The sequence below is a fragment of the Cheilinus undulatus genome, linkage group 11, assembly GCF_018320785.1.
Source record: "Cheilinus undulatus linkage group 11, ASM1832078v1, whole genome shotgun sequence".
Lineage (NCBI taxonomy): Eukaryota > Metazoa > Chordata > Actinopteri > Labriformes > Labridae > Cheilinus > Cheilinus undulatus.
In genome coordinates, this window is record NC_054875.1 from 14,230,538 (window position 1) to 14,251,993 (window position 21,456).

General features: G+C 38.8%; 1 protein-coding gene across 1 annotated transcript in view; it reads right to left on the reverse strand.

Moving 5' to 3' along the window:
• Positions 1-21,456, reverse strand: part of celsr3 (cadherin, EGF LAG seven-pass G-type receptor 3) — a 163,862-nt gene that overhangs the window by 114,098 nt on the left and 28,308 nt on the right. The window contains exon 2 of the mRNA XM_041798985.1: positions 5,104-5,447. Coding sequence (XP_041654919.1) covers positions 5,104-5,447 — 344 coding nt within the window. The remainder of the gene's footprint in view (positions 1-5,103; positions 5,448-21,456) is intronic.

Sequence of the window (21,456 nt, forward strand, 5' to 3'; positions counted from 1 at the left end):
TGCAAAGCTTTTCTTTTTATCAGCCAAGCATCAATAACTGTGAATTTAGCTCCTTTGCCATTCAGTGGCTGGTAGAGCCATTTTTGTGTTTTATTATGGTGCAGAGGGTTAGTGCTGTAGTGTGGTTCCCCACATGTAGGACACAAATTCTAAAAAAAAACAAAAAAAAAACTCATTTGGTAACCCAAAAAAGCTATGAGCCAACTATGGGTCTCAACCCAGCCTTTGGGAATGAGTGAGTTATGCAGTAGGTTGGAGTACATAATCCAACATTATCAAAAAATTACAAATTAAAAGTTTTGCCACACGATAAACCATATAAATGATATATTAAATAAACAACTTTCTCCATTATGTCATAAGAACCACAGCTGTCAGATAAAAGTAGCAGACTAAATTGTTTGTCATTCACTTACTTACCAACTGTGGTGAAGTAAAATTTTAAGAAAGGAAACACTCAATAGAGTGCAAGTGCCTTGAGTTTGTCTAAAATATGTCATTATGTAAGTTGATGTAAATAATAACCACATCCATGTCCCTTAAATTGGAGCACCTAATTAACTGCAGTCTTAATTAAGCTAATTGATTTCACCTGTGCCTTCCTGTTACAATGACTGTACACATGTAGCACTAATGCTAAGGGATGGTCTGGATAGGATTTAGTTATAATTATAACGTTATCTTTTTAAATAAAATATGTACAGAAGTCAATATTTTGTTGATAAACTTTGTTATGTCCAGACAAAACGGAATCAAACTAAATAGTTCAGATTTTCTTTTTACTAAAGAGAATACTAGAATACTGTGGGCTAATCACTCTCACAAAATATTTAGACGTTGAACTCGGAAAATAAGAGGATATATATATTTTTAGTCGGCCAAACTTTAATGGATATGATATGAATACTTAATTTCAGCTTTTCCTACGTCTATTTAACAAAATAAAGATATAATCAGGCTGTAACCTTAATAAAAGCTAGCGTGTAGAACTGCTTTAAACATTTTAGCATGCTAGCGTTATCTAGCTAGCAATGTCGTATGGCTAAATATTTTTCGGTTCTAACGAAACGGACGTTGATGGTTGATTCATGTAATGCTAGCAGTAGGCCACAATTAAGGTTACCTTAAAAACTTACCGTTTTTGATCACTAGACGGGATATTCCGTTTACCTGTCAAAACTTTAAACTGTCGCTCTCTTACAAACACGAAGCAGCCAGCATCCAGACGTAAGCCTACGCGATGTGGTAAAGTACTAATGATTTACTTTAATATTACCGCAGCTCTCAGTGATGAAAGGCCCAAGCAATAACGTACAATGATATAAATGACGTATTTTTCCCTCACTCACGACTCACAGGCTTTAAACACGCAAGCACGTTTCATGCCATTATTGAATTCACCAAAATTAGTTTAAATATAATAGCCTATGATGATCCAAGTTGAACAGGAAACAAAAGATACAAAGGTACAACTAATAATAATAAAGTTTAAAATTATGTGCCACACTCTCCATGAAACATTTGTACCACAAGCCTTTCACTTAATGCCAGGTCAGAACATTAATACGTCCAGCCGTTCTACAGGCTAACCTGCAAAACCCTTGACATTTAGATTTTTTTTTCCAAGAGAGACCTTACAAAGACTGAACAATATTTTTTACAATATCCCTGATCAGTATGACATCGACTTAGATACTTAAAAAGAACTTGCTTTAACAGATAATGTTGCAGCATTTTAGTATTCAGATCCAGTCCTTTTTTTCAGGTGGGGAGTAGACTTTTCCATCTCTCTGGTCTGTTTATTTATTTATTTATATTTCTGAGCTGCTGTAAGTGATGGATTTTGCCAGTGGGGATCAACAGAGTTTATTATATATATAGTTTCATTTTCCCCCTCTATCTATTTTACTTTGTAAAACCACTAACCCTCCAGAGATAGCTTTTTGCTGCCTCCTGATATGATTTATATTCATGACATTGTGTCATCATATACAGTAGTAGAAGTTATACTCAGGTTGCATGTGTTAATGTATGTTTGCATGACACTTCCTGTTCAGTAAGTTCATACGCATGAGCTTAAGTATCTCCTGACACCACTCTGCTCTCTTTGGACCCTTTGTTTATCTTTTGTCCTCTGGGTTTCACCTGTTCTTTTATCAAAACATCTCTTTCTCTCATGCATGTCTATGCAGAGAGGAAGCAAGCCTGTTTGGAACTAATGATGAACATGCTGGGTCCAGGTGTGTGTGAGTTCATGCATAAAAACATATAGTGGTCATATCAGTGTGTTGCTGCCTATAGCCATATGGTAGCTCTGACAAGGCATCTGTATTGCATTATTATCAGTTCACATGCAATAAGCTCAGATGGCTGAGCTGATGCATGTTCTTGCACAGTGTGTTGTAATATGATGTGTTTTTCATATACAGTATGTCATGTTGGAGATTTCCAGCTGCTGTTTAAATGTGCATGACTGTGCAGGCATGGCAGTGATTTGTTTTCATAGAAAGGTTTTCTAAAAATGTCTCTAGTAATTTGTCAATGTGTATTTATTGGAACTAAATATGAAACAAAACAAATCGTTTGTTTTCTGTGCAAGAAGTAAACAGCAGAGATGGGTGAAGCTGAGCAGCACTGGTCTTTATTTGTCATTTGTGTTATTGTTTTGGCTGAGAGTTCGCTGGTGGCAAAATTTTATTTACTGTGCATTAAAAAAAGGACATCTTCTTATCTACAGTCACCCATCAAAATTAAGGGCAAATCCTAAATCATTGGTTTCCAAGTTTTCCCATGATAACAAGGTAACTCCTTGAGAAACTACCAGAATTTCCATGCTATCTTGTGAAAAGGGAAATAAAATAAAATGTAAACACGAATGCCTTCCTGTAGGCCTACTCAAAGAGTTGACTGGGCCCCTGAAAAACCAATAAATGGGCCCTACCCAGTTGTGATTTATTAATGATATCAATGCATGTGGGTTGGATCAGTAGCATTGGTGCTTATGTCCCCGCTAACAGTTATTTTATTTTTAAACTGAAAGGTGTGTCAAGCTGTTGTTGGGTTCTGATGTTAACATTATTTATCGGTGCCACTTTTTAACCCCTTTTCATCACTGTTTCCACCTGTTTGCCACAGTTCAGTCAGGAACACTCTTGTCAAACATTTCACCATTTTATAGCAATGAATGAACAGTTGTACACGGCAAAGAAGGCTCTGCTCAAAAGATGTTCTCTGGGTTAGTCAAGCAACAAAGCCCATTGCAAAGAAACTCCATTTAGATAGATATATTTATGACAATGTGCTCTGAATATGATCACATTAGTTCAAAAATAATGAATCCATATAGTGCAAATCTCAATACAAGGGTGCAACAAGCTTTATGCTTTAAAGGAGGAGGCTGGGGTGGTGGAGGGGAGGTTGAGCTTTGCCAGCAGCAGCAGCGTGATGCGTCAGCATTAATGTAATTAGAGATTACATCATATTAAGATACACCGCTGTGTTAAGTGAAAGCTGTGATTGGCTGTGGGAGCAGGGAGGTGATAATTCCGCTCAGCTGGCTTTAAGCTAATCACAGCTGGTCGTATGACGTGTCCTGCATGAAATATCCCTGAGATAACCCAATTTTTGCCACCTTTAGCCACTTCTTGCCATTTTTAAACAACTTTTCATCATTTTTACAGCCCATTTTTGCCACGTTTTCCTTTCTTAACCCATATTTTCTTCTTTAACTCACTTTTATGTCGCCTCTTTTAACTTATTTTTGCAACTTTTTACCTTTTTTTGCCACTCTTTAACCACTTTTCACGACTTATTTCTGCCAACATTTGCTACTTTTAACCATTTTTTCCCCAAATTTTGTCTTTGTTTTGTAATTATTTTATAAATTTTCCCTTAAAGCTATTACAGTTCCTTCTACTTTATTGGCTGGTATCCTGATGTTTGCACACAGCATGGCTTTGCTATGGAGTCTGACGTTTCTTTCTGGTAGTGCAATGTGCCTATCCACATTGTTAACATTACAAATAAGAAGGTAATTCTGTTTTAAGAAAATGGGTTCACATTTTGAAAAGGATATACTGTTCTACCGCACCAATAAATATAATTCATTTTTTGTTGCTTTAAAAGGAGTGGCTATTATTCAGGTTAAATTTAAGATATATTTATCAGATTAACTTTACAATGGACCCCAGAAAGCTTTCCCCTTTATTCCCCATTTTGGGCAGTCTTGCTTTTCAAACATTTGTCCCGTGTCTTTGTTTAGTCATGTTTTGTTCCATTTCAGGTCCAAATTGCAACATTTTTCATGAAATCAAGTTGAATGGTTTAAGTGTTTTCTTTGAATTTGGGTCACAGTTTCTCATGTGGAGATGGTGGTGGGTCCTGATGCCTGACCAGTTGAGAACTACTGGTCTAAATGTAAAAGGAGAACCCCATACCAAAAATTAAAGCACAACGTTATCATTTTTGTCACTCACTCAGCAGTTAAACGAATTTTATTCCCTTGATAAAAGTTCATGATCTAGTTATGGATTTAAAGATCTGATTTATTCAACCAAAAAAATTTGCATTAGGGGCAAAGATGGCCTAGTGCTTAGGTTTTTCCCCTTGTATTGGGATGGCCTGGTTTGAGTCTAGCCTGTGCCTCCTCTCTGTTTTTAAGGCAAAAAAGCCCCCAAAAAATAAATCTCAAAAAAAGTCTACATTGTTTGTTCAGCAAAGATTATTGTGATTACCATTCACTTCATCTCAGTTTTATAATCTAACTTAGGCACTGTGAGAGAAACATCCCCCAGTTAGTCCTATCGTTAGAGACACTTCTCTTTCAGAAGAGCGAAAATCCTGTCCCTAAATTTGTGAATTACTTCTGTAGACTGTATTTGTCACCTGCACTACATACCCTTGCTCGTTAAAGTGAATACAGTCAAACTGTATTTGAAACAACTTGGCTGGGCCTCTTAACATGATTTATTTGTATGCATTTTTTCACATGCAACTCATTTCTCTTTGTGCTTTCTTTGAGCTTCTTTCCCTGAGAAGAAACATCCACAAAAAGCTAGCACCTTAGCATGTGATTTTAACATATTCACTATTGTTGTAACTGACCTCCATCTGCGTCAGTGACGTCAGCCTGGGCCTGTTCAGGTACAGCTGCTCCTCCAGGGCCTCAGACGGAAAGAAGAGTCCGCCTGGCAGTGCTGCAGAGAAGCTGACATTCAGGATCCCTCCTGGTGCGGCATCCAGGTCTGGCTGGATGTTGAAGATAAAAACATCCTCCACGGGCACAGAGAGCACCGCTGACACGCCCTCCAGGAAGTTGCCCAGCAGTGGTGATAGAAAATGTTCCTGAGACATGTTCTGGAGGCGGACGGTGACACTGCTGCCCAGCATGTCCTCTGTGATGATGAGGACACGCAAAACACATTGGGCTGAAATGCTGTAGACGCCATCTGAAGAGTAAAAAAGAGAGAGTAGGAGAATAAAGGCTAGGTGAGTGAATATTGTGTTCAATCACAGGGTCGATAGAGGGCGGACAGTGGAGCTAGAGGAGCAGGAGATGAGAAAATGTAGAGAGGGCTGGAAGAGGACACAGAATGATAGGTAGGTGGGAACAGGTGAATGAGTAAGAGAAGGTAGATAGATTAAGGGGGTGGCACAAGGGAGAAGAGTCAGGGACAACAGGGATAAACAGGAAAGAGAGAGGAGGTAAAGAGACAGAGATAAATGAATGGGAGCCAGAGAGGAGGAGACGAGGTGAGGAGGTCACAACAATGTCATGAGATATGCAGCAAAGATCACTGTACATGCAGGACACTTTCTCGCAATACAGTATCTTATCACAAACACATTCATGCACAGGTACAAATACAAGGGAAACTGAAGGAAAGACGACGATTGCTATCAATGCTGTTTAGTGTTTAAAAGGAGAGTATGACATTTTACAAAAAGCCTTTCGACTATAAAGACAAAAAAATCACCCGCGGTGAAAAAACAAAAGTAAAACACTGCTAAAAAGCCATCCTGTGGGAGCAGGGACAAACACAAACATGAGGGCCTTTTTCAATCAAGATTGTAGCAACAGCAGTCAAAGCAAATTTGCCATTTCAGTGATCTTCAAACTGAGGCTAAGAGACAGCTGCATTAGGTAAGTGACCGTTCTAGTGTTTGCTCTAAAATGGTCATGAGAAGTAAATTTACTCTGGCCTGACAGTGCTCTGTATACAATAGGCTGAGTCAAAATTCACACAAGCATTTATATTTAGCATTCCCTCTGTATAGTGAGCTGTATGGTGCACTCATTGGTGCAATGAAAAGCATTTCAAACACTAGAAGCAGACAATGCCCCACAATTAAAACATTTAGCTACAACGCTTCATGGCTGGGAATTGAAAATAACAAATAAATTACTCTGAAAACGTACACAATACTTACTATTTTCACAAATAATTAAAAATTTCAGAGATTTGGCAAAATAATGATACATATTTTCATGCTGTACCTCATGTGCATATAGGTGATGGTCTCATGGCTGTTATCATTGAAAACTTTACTCATTACTGGTAAATCCTGAGCACTGTATTAAAACTGATAATAGATTCTGGTTAATGTACCTGACACTATGAACTGGTCTATGGTTCTGTGTTCTACACTTACACTTGCTGTGGTCCTATCACATTCCCATCATATATGAGCACAGTCAAACATCCCTTTCTGCTAATTTAACCTTTTTAATCAGGATGCATGTAAATGTCTTTGATATTTTTATCATTTGTTCAGTAGTTTTTACAATGCATGTGGGTCACAATAGGGGCAAGCCAATCAGAGCAACAGAACATATAAGGAAATGCTACAGAAATCTTGAATTTCCAGTTTAGTCTGACTTTTTCACTAATTTTTTTTGTAGTGATCTGTTTTTGTATGCTAGGTTTTATTTTACTCTGCTTAGATTTCAGGATTGTCTTTTAGTAGTTTATCTCCATATATTATCACAATTAACCAGTGTCTTTTTATGTGTTTTTACTTATTTATCAAATTTTACTGTGCTATCTTTTAGTGTTATTAATCCTATTTTAGCATCTTTTTTTATCTTGTTTTATTTCATTTTATTTTTATTTCATCTTTTGTTATTTTGTTTTCACACTTTTACCTAACCTCAAATATGTCCTGACATATTTGCCAATACACTGTTTCCTCCCCCAAGGAGGTTATGTGATCGGGAGGGTTTGTTAGTTTGTTAGTTCATTAGCAACATAACTCAAACAGTTGTGGACAGATTTTGATGAAATTTTCAGGAAATGTCAGAAATGGCATACGGAAGAACTGATTAGATTTTGGGACTGATCCGGATCACCGTCCGGTTTCAGGAATATTTTAAAGGATTCTGTACTATTGGGAGATAGGACTAATGGCGGAGGTCTGCGCTCTCCGAGTGCTTTTCTAGTTTTGTATGAAAAGTGCTATACAAATAAAGATTGATTGTTTGAATGACAACTCCACTGCTTTAGCTGCATTCATGCTAATCTCTCCACCAGCCACCGTTGTTTACAGGCTTGTACAACTAAATTGCATCTATAGTTACCACCGCTTTCCTCAAAATGACACTAATGGGTTTCTCTGCTCAAGAAAAAGCACTTTAGCTTGAAAATTTTGCAAGATGGATCCACCTGATAGCAGACTGAGAATCTGACCTATCCTTCAGCTTTTCAAGGTAATACTATTTGTGGTTTAACTAAAATACTTCTTATAGGTGTAACATGTGGCATTTTAAACATAGTTGATATAAAATATACCATTACTTACTATAGCAACAATAAAAGTTCAAAAACAGTGCAGTCAAATTCCCTTCAGGTTTGTTGTTCTCAGCTCTGTGTTCACACAAACAGAAGGGTTCTTCCTGCAGTTTGCTTCTATTCTATCCAAAGGTTCAAAGAGGTTAAATAGATTTTTTTTTCTATGCTGTCCTTGTTCAACCATTAGGTCTCTCACTTTGCAGAAATAAGAGCCAAATTAACTTCAGGTTGCATATCTGAGTGGAGATCAGACCTGCAAACAGCTTCACTAAGCAAACACCGAGGGAGGGGTGGGGAAGGTAGGGGTGAGCTGGGGGTTTGTGGAGAGACGGCTGGAGAAAAGCTTTGCTTTGGTCCAAAGAAGTGTTACTTTGGTGCAACATCAGCTTTATCTAATGTTAACTGTGTTTGCAGCAGTGGAAGTCAAATGCAGTCAAAAAGATTCAACACATGCAATCATTTTATACCTACTGTCTATTAAGTGCCTCCTTATTTTTCTTACATTTCTTCCCTTTTTAGCTGTATATGTCACAAGCTGGAGAACCCCTATGCTTGTTTTGTACTTCAGTGTAGAATCAGTAGACTTTTTCAGTTATATGAATTCAGACTCTCACATGTACAGCCTTTAACACTAGAAAAGCTCAAGTAGAACAGTAAAAAAAAAAAAAACAGTTTTTGCATTAAAACAGTTCGTAAAAGATGCCAATTTGTCTTCTCTTCTGTCCCTCTATCCTGATTCCTGATTGAATCCTAGTATAAAAACATATTTAAGTATTTTTTGTTATACAGCAAGCAATTTCTGTTTGCTGATCATCTGCATACAGACAGATTTTCAATAGATATCCAATGGCAGTTATGAAAGTTACATGGAAAATATCCAAAATCTGCAGTTTTCAGAGAGATGAAAGGTTTCCTCTACATCTACATATGTTGGTGTGCCAGGAGCTTTTCTTTTCATGTGATTGAACAAGTAGACAGAGAGAGAGAGAGAGAGGAGCGAGATGAAGAGGTATCATTGAGCACTCTCATGGAGAAAAAAAACATTCTCATCTCCCCTGTCTCCTCACATTCAGCTTTGGTTACAAATTCCTCACAGTGATTCTTGTCTTTCAACCCTGTTGCTACAAAATGAGTTCATATGAAACGCAGCAGGTCCCAGCCCGCACCAACACAACAATACGTCTCAACAGCAGACACCAGACACGTTTCATCTTCTCTGGCTACAGACACAACCCACTGCCTGGTTACAATGGTTATTGTAAAGCTATTTGGTGCGACAAGCTGGCTAATAAGCTATAAAAGAATACAAATGCACATGACCACACTAGCATGAGGAGGCAATTTTCTGCAGACGTACAAAGATGTAGAGGAGGTGAAACAGGGTGAACAATGAGACAGAGAGAATGAAAGAGTCAGGATACAAAGCACGAGGGGTTTCTGTGTAAAAAGGGCACAGCAAGTGGTGGAAATAAAGAATTAAAGAGAGAAAAGCAGAGAAGGAAAGAAGGAGCAATGGGTGGTGGGAGAGGGGTGGAGGAGACAGCGGGAGGATGTTGACACAGGGAAGAACGGCGAGGCAACAGAGGGTGAAGGAGGTTTATTAAAAACTGGGAAAAGCACAGAGGAGCTGGAAAAAGACAAGATAGAGAAATGAAATTGAGGCCAGAGGGATATTAACCAGTGATTAATGAAAAGAGAGAATAAAAGCACTGTAAATAGAGTATTTCATAAACAACAGATCAATAATAATTTACTGTTCAAGACTGATAGGGGATGTTTCAAATCTGTTTCCAATCTCCTAACGACAAACAGACATAAAGAAAAAAGCTCAAAAGAGAGAAAAATAAACACAAAGAGGAAAAACAGAGCCCCAGTAAAAAGAGATGGAGAGGAAAGGAAAAGGAGATGGGTGGAGGAGTGGGGGTTGGGTCGGGTGGCAGCTGGTTTGATTACCGGATTATGAGGAGCCTCACTCCCCACTGACCTCTAACACACATGCACACACATACACACATACAGGCACATACACATAAAATCCAAAGCCCTCCTCATCATAAATGAACAGCCAGAGGAAGGAGAAGAGGAGGAGAAAAACTCCCACCGAAATCATCAGGGAAAATTGTAATCAGAGGGAAAACTGAAGAGACAGACAGCTACATGGCTAGCAACTGGATAGATACTTTAATAGACGGATTTCTAAATAACATGCAGTAGTAGTTGAAGCAATCAAATGTCACCTCATGTTCTGGGTCTAAAAGCCAGCTTTTTTATCAGCCGCCTGGATTACGACGCAAAGACGCTGTAATTGACGCTGATCTCCCATTGTCATTGTAATGAAACCGGGCTCTATGAAAAGATCCGGGATAATCTGGCAGAGAGCGCCTCGATCTCATACATACACTACCAACACACAGACATCCATGTCCATCACAAATTGTCATACTCACTTCCCTTCTTTACAGAAATCAAAAGGATTCCAGTGAGGACCATTAACGGTCTGATGCAACTCCTGACATCTCAAACCCAATAAAATCAAAACTCTGAATAACCATTCTTGTAAGCAGTGCATTTTTGCACATACACTTGGGACTTAAGCAATTTTTTTGAAGAGCTAGATGAGATAATCACTACAAACCTTACTTTTAAATTTTAATCAAAATGTTGGATTCCTTTATTGAGAACAAAGACAGAAGAAGAGGAAAAGCAGAGCACTGTGATCAACACACCAGATGTGTCCTTGCTGATGACCCCCCTACTGTAATTGCACTGGCTTTTAATACAAGTTGAGCTTGACATTTCTATATATATTCTTTTTAAATGCTCCTATTTCATTGTGTCATTCATTACGCTTTTATTGTTTGTTTTATTATATCTTTTAATATATTGTTTTAAGCCCGTGGAGCACATTGGTCAACTGAGGTTTTTTCAATGTGTTATATAAACAAACATTGACTGGACTTAAAATGATGAAAATTTTGCATCACAGACTATATTAAGTTTGATTTTTACAAACAGAATTCAGAGAGAGAGATATGATTGATAATAAAAGCTGAGCAGGATGTTTTCTAAAGTTTGAGAACACCTCTTGCAAAGGAGCAGCATTCAGGTAAAACGTGTATCATTGTCTTTTCAGCGTTGCCAAAACATAATTAGTTGTTCTAACAGTTCCTTTACTTTAGATTTTATTGCAACGTAGTTTAAGACAAAATCTTGTTGCTCAATTTCCAAAAACCTGATTTATTGATTACACCTATCGCCCAGCCCTTGTATTAACTAATCCCACACACATTAAAATGTCGCTGATGCAGCAGGAGCAATATGGGGCTAAGTGTCTTGCCCAGGGACACATCAATATGTGGCTGCAGAAGTTCTGGAAAGATCCTGACCTTCTGGTTGAGAGATGGCCAACTCTACCTAAACAGTCAAAGCTGATATACTGAATCATTTGATCTATACTAAATACTTAAAATGACATAAATCTCCAGTTTCATTTAGCAGACTATTTTGTCCAAAGCAACATTAAAATGAGAATAAGTTCATGAAAAGCTTTTGTATGGTTGTTCTAACAAAGAATTATTGACCACTTCTGATACAGCCATATGTCCACCATTGTTTACAGGCTTGCAGTACAACTAAATCACACCTGTAGCTAGCATCTTGTTTGCTTTGAATAATTCTGATTGGCCCGGTCATTATCTGACTGAAACAAGCATTTCAGTTTGAAGCTTTGTGAGATCAATCAGCCTAATGACAGACATGGAATCTGGCAAATTTATCTGCTTAGGAAAGCTACTACATTGGTTTTGTATGTTTAAAAAAAGGCAGTGCCTGTGCAAAAATCACAATTCAGTCGGAACACTCTTATCATACATTTAACAATTTTATTGCAAAATGGAAACACAGCTTTACTTGGCAGAGAAGGCGCTGCTCAAATGATGTTCCCTGGGTTAGTCAAGCAGCATGCTCTGACTTTGCAGGAAGCACATGGCAAGAACCCCCCCCCCGCCACACACACACACACACACATAGGGAAGTACATTTATGACAATGCATATTGAATTCAATAAAATTAGTTCAATATCAATAAATCCATAGTAGCATGACTCTGAATATGAGAACAAGCTTTGTGCTATAAAGGAGGAGGCTGGGGTGGAGTGAGGCTAAGCTTTGCCAGCAGCAGCTTGGTGCATCAGCATTAATGCAAGCAGGGATTAGTGAGAAGTACGTCACATTTACATACATCACTGTGTTGAGAGAAAGAGCTGTGATTGGCTATGGGAGCTGGGAGGTGATAATTAGGATCAGCTTGCCGTCAGCTGATCACAGCTGGGCATACAGTATGACTACCGTCACCTGCATGAACTAATGCTGGGCTTCTTTAGTGGAGTAAGGCGCTGAAGAAACATTATGTCCCATAATGTTATCAGTCATTAAAAAAGTGAGGGCTCTCATTACCAAAGACTTGCTGGGCAGCAGCATAAATGTCAGTTCTCCGTAATGATACTAGCCCAACGGCATAAAACGTATATGCACCGAGCATACTTTATGTATGTTAGCACTTGGGTACTCTTGACAGAATGTATTTGTGAGCTTACTTCTCAACACAGGCACTAAAAGAGGACACATGAAGCCCTTAGTGACATGTCAGGAGTACAAATGACTTGATATAGGATCCTGAAAACATATGACTTTTATAAAAGAAAACTTAATCTGAGGAAGATTTTTGCCTCTCTGATGGGCTCTTTGGCTGTTGCATCGAATTTGTATAGATAAAAAAAAATCGGATAGACAGTTTGTACTCTAGAGACATTTTTTAAAGGATGACAGGCCATTTCCTCCTCTCTTCATTCCAGCTGCTCTAAGATTGTGCTGTATTTCCCTTCCTCCCTCCAAACATCCATGAGCACAAAGGTTGTATATTTTTGTTGACAGCATGTTTTTGTGCCTTGCTGCTATGTTAGCCCTCTACCGAATGCGTGATTGTTTCTAATAATAAAAAAGATTACAAAAATGTTCAATTCCAGACACACTGAGAGTCCTCCTTTTGAGTCTCAGGCTTTCAGGAATCCTCTTTATTGGCCCACAGGGAACAGCAGCAAAATTCAAACAAGGAATTTGACAACCCAACAAAAAATATAACAGACAAACAAGAAAAACAGTTCCCTAAAATATCAGTGTCTGTTTGTCGTGGCAGATTGTGAAGTGACTTGTATTTCATCAGCCTTCAGAGGCAATTTTGCCTCAAGCAGCCATTAAGATCTGACAGTGAAGCTGTTGCATATAAAAATGCACAGCACAGTATCTTCATTTGGCTTCCCTTTGTGGCTACAGTCGAGCTAATTTGGACTTCACTCATCCACATATCAAGCTATTTAGGGGCTTGACACAGGAAAGAAAAACAAATCAAACATAACGACCATTTGGGCAATTAGTAATACCAAAAAATATGTCCACTTTCTGCCTCTTCCAGTTAGTGACTAATGCTCACAACTCTTTCTCTGAGGTCAGGAACACATTTTAAATGGCTCCAAGCTCTGAAAGTCAAAATGATGAAGCATCTGGTTTGAGCAGTAAGCCTGATTTCACTGAGTAATACAGCAGATATTTTCAGTAAAGCTGAACAATTAAGGGTGTTTAAAGGTGTTAGGAACTGTATTTAGGGATCCATTGATTTGCAGGTACTGCAGATTTAACATGAAGGCACATGTTAAAACAAGTTTTGTGCTGGTATATAAGAAATACCCTTTTCTTTCCTGAAAGATTTCAGGGGCTTTGGATCTTACATGAAAGCTGAAGAGAGACAGATATTGTGGAGGAGAGAGAGTGGGAAATTACATGCATTAAATGGTCACAGGTCAAGAGTCAAACCAGCGATCTGTCCTTTGAGGAGCATAGCCGCTATAAATGGAGACACTGCTCTACTGACTCGGCGACATCAGTGCCAACAGGATTTTTATGGGGTTTTTTTTCCAAGTTTTTGCCTTTCTTAAAATGACAGAAAAGTGGATAGAGGTGTAAACAGGGATGGGAGACTGGGATATGACAGGCAGTAATGTCTGAGGTTGGGATGTAAGCCGAGGACTGCTAATTTGAGGGCTATATCCTCTGAGCATTGGACAGGTGATTTTATCGTTGCCCTACACCAGCAATTTATTTTCAAGTCGACCTTTCCTTAAATTATCAAACACCAGTGCTAAGCTCTTAGTGTCACATTAAGATGCACCCATGGCATGCAACTATACAAGTCTATCCTTACTATGTCCAGGTAGACTTTAGCACCAAAGTCCAGTGTGTTTGACCATCATGAGTGCTCTGTGCCACACTCCAGTACAGCACACTTCCCTGGCCCCAGCATGAATGGAAGCTGTGGGTTTTTGCATAATACAATTGCTCTTGCAGATGCACAAGCAAGGTAGCACAGTATGCTTGTGACATGTAACTGGAAATGATTTTAAGCAGTGACAAAGTAGGAAATCAAGCACTTAGCCATGCAGTCTCGGTGCCTTCCTGTGATGGATGCCACATTTGTAACTAGAAAAGCACTTAGAGAGCGCAGACCTCCGCCATTAGCCCTAAGAATCCTTTAAAAAACTCCTGGATCAGACGGTGATCCGGATCAGTCCCAAAATCGAATCACTTCTTCCTTATGCTATTTCTGACATTTCCTGAAAATTTCATGAAAATCCGTCCATGACAAACAAACAAACCCACCCGATCACATAACCTCCTCGGCAGTGGTAATAAGACAGTTTGTGAAATTTTTGTCCCCGCTGGGTATTACACAGTCAACGGTAAGTGATCTTATTTGAAAGTGGAAACATTTAGGAACAACAGCACCTCTGCCACGAAGCAGAAGACAACATAAAATCATGGAGCAGGGTTGCCAACGCTTTGCTGATTTCATAGCTGAAGAGTTCTGAACTTCCTGTGGCATTAATGTAAGCACAAAAACTGGCAAGGGCTTCATGGAATGAGTTTCCAACGCCAAGCACACCGACACTGATCTGTGGAGCAGTGGAAACGTGTTCTGTGGAGTGACAAACTACTCTTCCAAAAGCCATATTAAAATACATGTATTTGAATACAATGTCACTATAGTCCCTGTCAGTGAATACTTTTGTCCATGTAGCGTATTTGACTTTCTGAGTAGGTTTAAGCAGATGATCTGAATGAGTTCTGCCATTTGCAAATTAAGTATTTCATACCAAACAGATCCTTTTATCCAGTTGACATGAATTAACCAATCAGTGCATCATCTTTTATCCCTTTAAGAAACAGTTATGCATGTTGGCTGATGTACAGCTATTTTCATTGGAGATCTTAACTTCTCTCTTTTCATTTTTCCAACAAAAACACAGACCACAGAGGAGACAGTATGAAAAATGCTGCTGTATGGTTTTATGTTATTTTTGCTGAAGCATCAGTAGATGACCTCTCCTCGCTTTAAAGCAAACACACCATGGGTGTAAATGGTAGCACAGGTAAATTTGCTATTTACACGGCTTGAGTGCAGTGTGTAAAAATGGAAACTGTGTCAGGTAGGAAATAGGAAAGACACCTGTGCTGCACACCAAAACGCTTTGCACTGGGCATATGATAGGACCCTGTAGGTTCGAATTCCAATCTAAATGCATTTCAACAAAATGTTAAATATTGAAGAGATTTGGTCATATCACACATTACAACACCATTTAAACCACTTTGCTTACTGGTGAAATCTTGTATTTTGAAGGACATAATACACCTCATTTCATTTTTATCTCTGCTTGGGGCTCTGAGTTGTCAATCATTTTGTCAGGTACTTTATTATTTCTGTGAGACAGCTGATGTTTCATTTTAGTTGGAAGCCCTTCACATCCTGAACTAACCTGCTTCTATCTCAGTGGGTTATAAAGACATGTAGGAGCTTATAGAATTACTTAAAGACTTGTTTTGAGTTGAGTAAAGGTGCTCTTGTCCATCACTCCACAATAAGGAAGGAAGTCATGACTAATGCATCTCCCTTTCTCCTCTGCTTTAGCGTGCATGCAAACAATAAAACATTAATAAGATCTGAGCTCAAATCCGTGCAAATGGAAGGTTATTTTGGCATCTTTATCACCACGGGAAAACAAAGCATTTCGTAAATAACAACTCCGAGACGATTCTGTGAGCTTTCAGAGATTCTTTGGGCTCTTAGCCAACATTTTGCCCTTCGTGTGTCCACACTTCAAAGAGGGAGGAGAGCTTTGGGCTGGCATGTGTAAAGCCTCTAAAAATGAACACACTGATCTGGAATCATCAGCGAGCACAGGCATCAATACAGCACGAGAGAGGGAGAGAGAGCCGCAGCACTGATCGGAGGCCAGCCTAAGATGCTTTGCGGGTTTACAGTCCCCGGCGTTTCAAAGGGTTGAGGGAGTTCAGTGCTATCTCTCCGCGCCAGGTAGCCTGACTAATAACACACTCACAGCGTCTTGAATGTCAGAGCATCCCGAGCTCGCTTCCTGGAAATCCAGACAGAAATAGTCTGCAAAGTACAGTACAATAGAAGCCCACAGCTGGAGAAGAAAACAGGCCCAGAAACACTTTAAAAGCTGTAATACAAGGCTAGAGGAAGGGTCACAATGCACAGACCTGGCATTTTCCTCTGAGGGAGACGACGGGACAGTTAAAAGAGTGAAGTAAGCAATGATAGGAGATACTGCCCAAATGATTTGGGAAGAAAACTGTCATTTCAAAGTCATGAGAGAAAAAGCTCCCTCAAGGCCAAAAAACTTTATTATCTTGTCACTCAAAAAACTCACTGATGCCTTAAAGTTAAAGGACAGCTGCAATAAAAAATGCCTCACAGTTTCGTGGTTAGGTTTAAAGCACTGAACAGAGCTCTCAGTGGCATCACAAAGCCATTGTACATTTGGACATAGCAATGGTGTTACAGTAGTGTCCCTGTTAATTGTTTATGTGGAGCTGCAAAAGTTTAAGAGGTGCAGCGTGCAAGAATGTTGAGAGGGTTACACAAATGTGCAAGCACACATGCACTGATATTTTCCATCCTGCCTGCTCCATCTTTTTTACATTGACACTATTAGTCCCCACATTATGCATCTCTTACTACCATTAATGGTGAACCAGGGATAGAACAACTCGCTAAAGGGCCATTATATCCTGACATCAAAGGGTAACATGTAACATGCATCCCAAAAAGAAGAAGAAGAAAAAAAAAAGGAGCAACAAGAAATTCAGGCCTTATGTTTTATTTTTGCATATTAAAATATATTCTTTTTATTAGAGATGCAAAGATTTTAACAAAACTTCTGCCCAGGAAAAATCTCTTATTTAAAGATATGTAGAATATAAGCACTTAAATACCCAAATTAATTTAAAAAGGGACCATTATATATATATATATTTAAATTAAGGTTTTACAGAATCTCAAACAATTCCCCCCGAAAAATTCCGACAGAGAAATTTTTAATTTTTTAATTGCAATGGGACATGTCATTCCATTGAGGCTACCATAGGCTGCAAGTTCAAACACCCAAGCTCATCTTTGTAACAAGAAACCCCCCACACTCGGCATTTCCAGTGAGTTAAGACCGGCACTGCTCAGGGCTGCTCACCTCCGCATCCTCCTTCACAATATTGCTTCTTGTTCAATAAAAACACCACCTTACAAGGTGTATGAACTAAACAAAAGTTTTTTTCATCCATACATTTCTCAAAATGAGGGAGAAACTGACTTAAAAAGGCACTTCTTGGTTCATGCTTGAAGCAGTTCTGGACAGGCCTTAACACTGGTTGTTTACTCACTTATTTATATATTTATCCTTTATAGAAATCAGAATAGGTTAGATACATATTCACAATCATAATAAATAATAACAAACCAATGTCTCATTCAAAGTTTCAAATATTAACACAGTTGTAATTTCCTTCTCAGGATTTCCCACGGTTCAGACATTAGCTTTTTAAAAACACCATAAGATAATAGAGCAGCCAGCTTTACTGTCATTTGAAAATTGTTCCACATAATAGGTGAAGCAATACTAAAAGCAGTCTTACCCCATTCAGCCCTTAACTTTGGCTAAGTTTTGAGATCTGGTTGTGTGGCTTTAGATGTTTATAGATAGAGAGAGAATTCAGGTGAGGAGGGAGCTAACCAATGAGTGCTCTGTATAACATCAAAACGCTGTGCTGCACTGATGACCCAAAGAAGGCCAGCCAACCCAGTGATACAAGATACCATGATGAGAACAAAATCTATCACCAGTGATGAAACAAAAAGGCTCCAAGACAGAAGCAGTAGCATGTGTATAAAGAGTATCTCCATAGTCCAAAATAGTTGAGATAGTTGCTTGCACAATCTTTTTTTCTGTTTCTCAGAGCTAGACAGGACTTACTCCTGTAAAGAAAACCAGGCTGAGGCCTTATTTTCGTAGCTTAATTTGGAATGTGAGACCTCAAAGACAGACCCTGATCTAACCAGATACCTACATGTTTAAACAGTTGGACACGGTCAATGTTAACATCATCTAACGTGGTCTACACAACATTAATGGGCTCATTGCTCTGTCTAGAGAAAGTGGTATATTTTATATTTTGGGTGTCAACATCAATTTAAGATGAAAATGAGCTTGCAAGAAAAAGTTGCAATCAGTCTGCAGCTGTGAGAGGGTTTGACTGATGGAGGGTGCAGTGGAGTAGAAAATGGCATCATCTGCATAAAGAATGATTTTACAGTTTGTCAAGTTATGATTAGTTGGGGGTTACTGGGCTATAAGCAAACATGTTGTAGTTATTTTGGAAGGCTGAAGACCCACCTAAGCTCTGCCTATTTTCTGTTCTAGGCTGACTGAAAGTCAAGTTGAGACAACTGCTTCAATTTGGAAAACAATGCAGATTGGAATCAACAGCCCCCTTGATTAACAAATGGCTGATTTCACTGAGGCTCTGCCCAATATGGTCAGGATCCTGCTTTGAAAAATTGGAGTTTACACCTAAAAAATAATTACTGTACCTCTAAAAAGTTATGTCACATTTATCCACACTTCAGACTGGAGGCATCGTAGGAGATGCAGCTGTCTCTAAAAGTAAAAGCAACCCACATTGAAATGTTTCCTCTATTCAGTTCACTGATACACTGATACTGTGGGAGGAAACCTTGACTCTCAACAAAGTAAGTTTTGCAGGAAATGATTAAAGTTCATATTTTACCAAAAGGCATTTTCACTTTTCAGTGCTTTGAATATTGATCACCAGTTTCATATTCTTAGATGATATCTGTTCTCTTGTGTTACTTATTGTAACTCTGTAGATAAATGTGTAAAGGCTTACACTGGCAGGGCTACGGATCAAATCCCTACATGGATCAGTCATTCACACTTGGCATTTAAACACAGCCATGGTTGTGATCTGACTTAAACCGCCTGCTCTCTTGGTGCTAAAAGGAGCCAGAAAAAAAGGGGAAAAAAAGCCCAAAAGGGGAGATATAGTACAAGTAGCATGCAAACACAGTAAAATTGGATTTGAAACTGAACAAAAAGCCTTGTGTTGGTGCTGTGGAACACACGATACTCAGTCATGGTGCCTTTAGCCTATTAGCTCACAGGCCATGTATCCATGATCACATGGGTTTAAATCCCATTTCACACTTTGTTGTCACGTCCCGTTTGTTTGGCCTTTTCCTGTCCCTCCTCTGTGCTCACTGTCCCTGAAAAGTCCTCAAAAAACATGAGCAGGTTAAGCTTCAAAACGCCACGTGAGAAAAGTGTCAGGTTTAAAGCTGCATTAGGAAACTGAAAGAGGAATAAATAGGTAAGTCAGCTGCTGAACAAATGCTGTCTATTTTAAAACAGATTAAATGTTTGAAGTTGTTCACAGAGCAAACAAATGACCATCTGATGTAGGGATGAGAAACATATATGGAGTTCTGGAGATATTTTGATATGTATAAGCAAAATAGAGTAAGACACTAGCTGGGTTTCCATTACAGATTTTTTCAAAATAAAAGCAATATTTTATTCTATTTAAGCAAAATTTTATATCAGTTGTGAAAATGAAATGATATTGATACCAGTGTGAAATGAAAGTCCTTGACACCCAGTGGGGTTAAGTATTATTTTTAGTCATCAAAAATTGCAGTCCAAATTGCATAAATATATTGGTAACATCTAGAAGAGAGGGTGAAACTGGTAAGGAGTGAGAGAAACACTTGCTGCTGACCAGTTCTACCTACTTTTCTAAATGTTGCCAACTTATTTATGCAGCCTAGACAGTGTTCTCTCTTTTTGTCTTAAAATACAACTAAATTGTTAAGTTTCTGTGCTTTTTGATACCACTAATACTCATAATGATAGAGATTTTTATCATTTTGAAACACAACTCAAGTTTTTAAGAGCAAAGACCATTTTCACAACCCTGAATATATGGACATGTTGGCAATGTTTTAACACAATTTGAAGATTCAAGATTGGCTTTATTATCCCTCAAAGTAAGATGTTGGTCTCCTCATCCATGCTAAAGCTTTGGGTTGACAGTCTATCAGAATACATTCGATGATCTCTCAGTCAGAAGGTCTGAAGTTTGATCACCAGCTCCTGCATGCCGTCTCTGGGCAAGAAAATGCCCAAATTTCTCCCACTGCAGCATCAACCAGCGATGCACATGTATGAAAGTAGTTCATACTTATGCCCATTATTCAACATCATAAACATTTCACATTTTACTAGATAATTTCAGCAAAATCTGAAGAGATTCTTAAGGCATCAGTGCAAAAATACAAATAGAAATCACAGTCCAGTCACTATCCTGCCTTAATTCCTTGCATTTCAACAATGTGTCGGAGCAATTTCTCATCATTCAAAGCATGAAATTACCCAATATTGTGTATGTGTCTAGAACTTCTGTTTTTGTTGCATGGTAGCAAACTGGTCTTTATCGATTGAAACCAGGAAACCATCCATTATTCACAAAATAAATGTTGATTACAAAACCACTCAACTCCACTGCTCTTCTCTTTGCTTTTCTCCCTTCTCCCATAACAATAAAGGAGCAAGGGGAGGCAGAGCATCTGCCCAGTCAGACAGAGGTGAGTGCTAGCCCAGACTGGGGCATCTCACCCTGCTTCCCCTGTCCTCTTGCTAAGCTCTCTTCAAACTTTTCTCTGTCTCTCTATTTCCCCTTGTGTTCTCTTTGCATTTCTTCTTCATGTGTAATGTCTGCACCAGCAATCGCTGTCTTTTGTGGTGGATATTATGAGTCCTCTGCTATGTCAACATGGTCACTACCTGGAGCTTGTATGTGGAAAGCCTGGGTCTGGAGGTCTCAGGCGAAAGTAGTGACACTATTTGGGTTGTGATAGCCATGAGGTAGCTATATGAAGAATGTCTGTGGAGATAAATGTGGAGAAGGATGTCTGGACAGGCCAGGGGCATATATTTTTGTTAGAAAAGCCTGAAAAGTGATTTTTGCATAATATGTCCCCTTGAAAAGTAGAGAAAGTGCCTCTCGAACCCTGACAGGTCTCCATAAGAGAGGGGCCTGATTATTGTAGGACCTACCTCCCATACTGCTTTTAGAATGGAAGGTAGTAAAGGAAGGAAATAATCAGCTTAGAGATTCTTCATAGGGTGCTTATCCTTTTATATAGGGCACAAGTATCTTGTGTTTACTTTAACTCAAATTGACC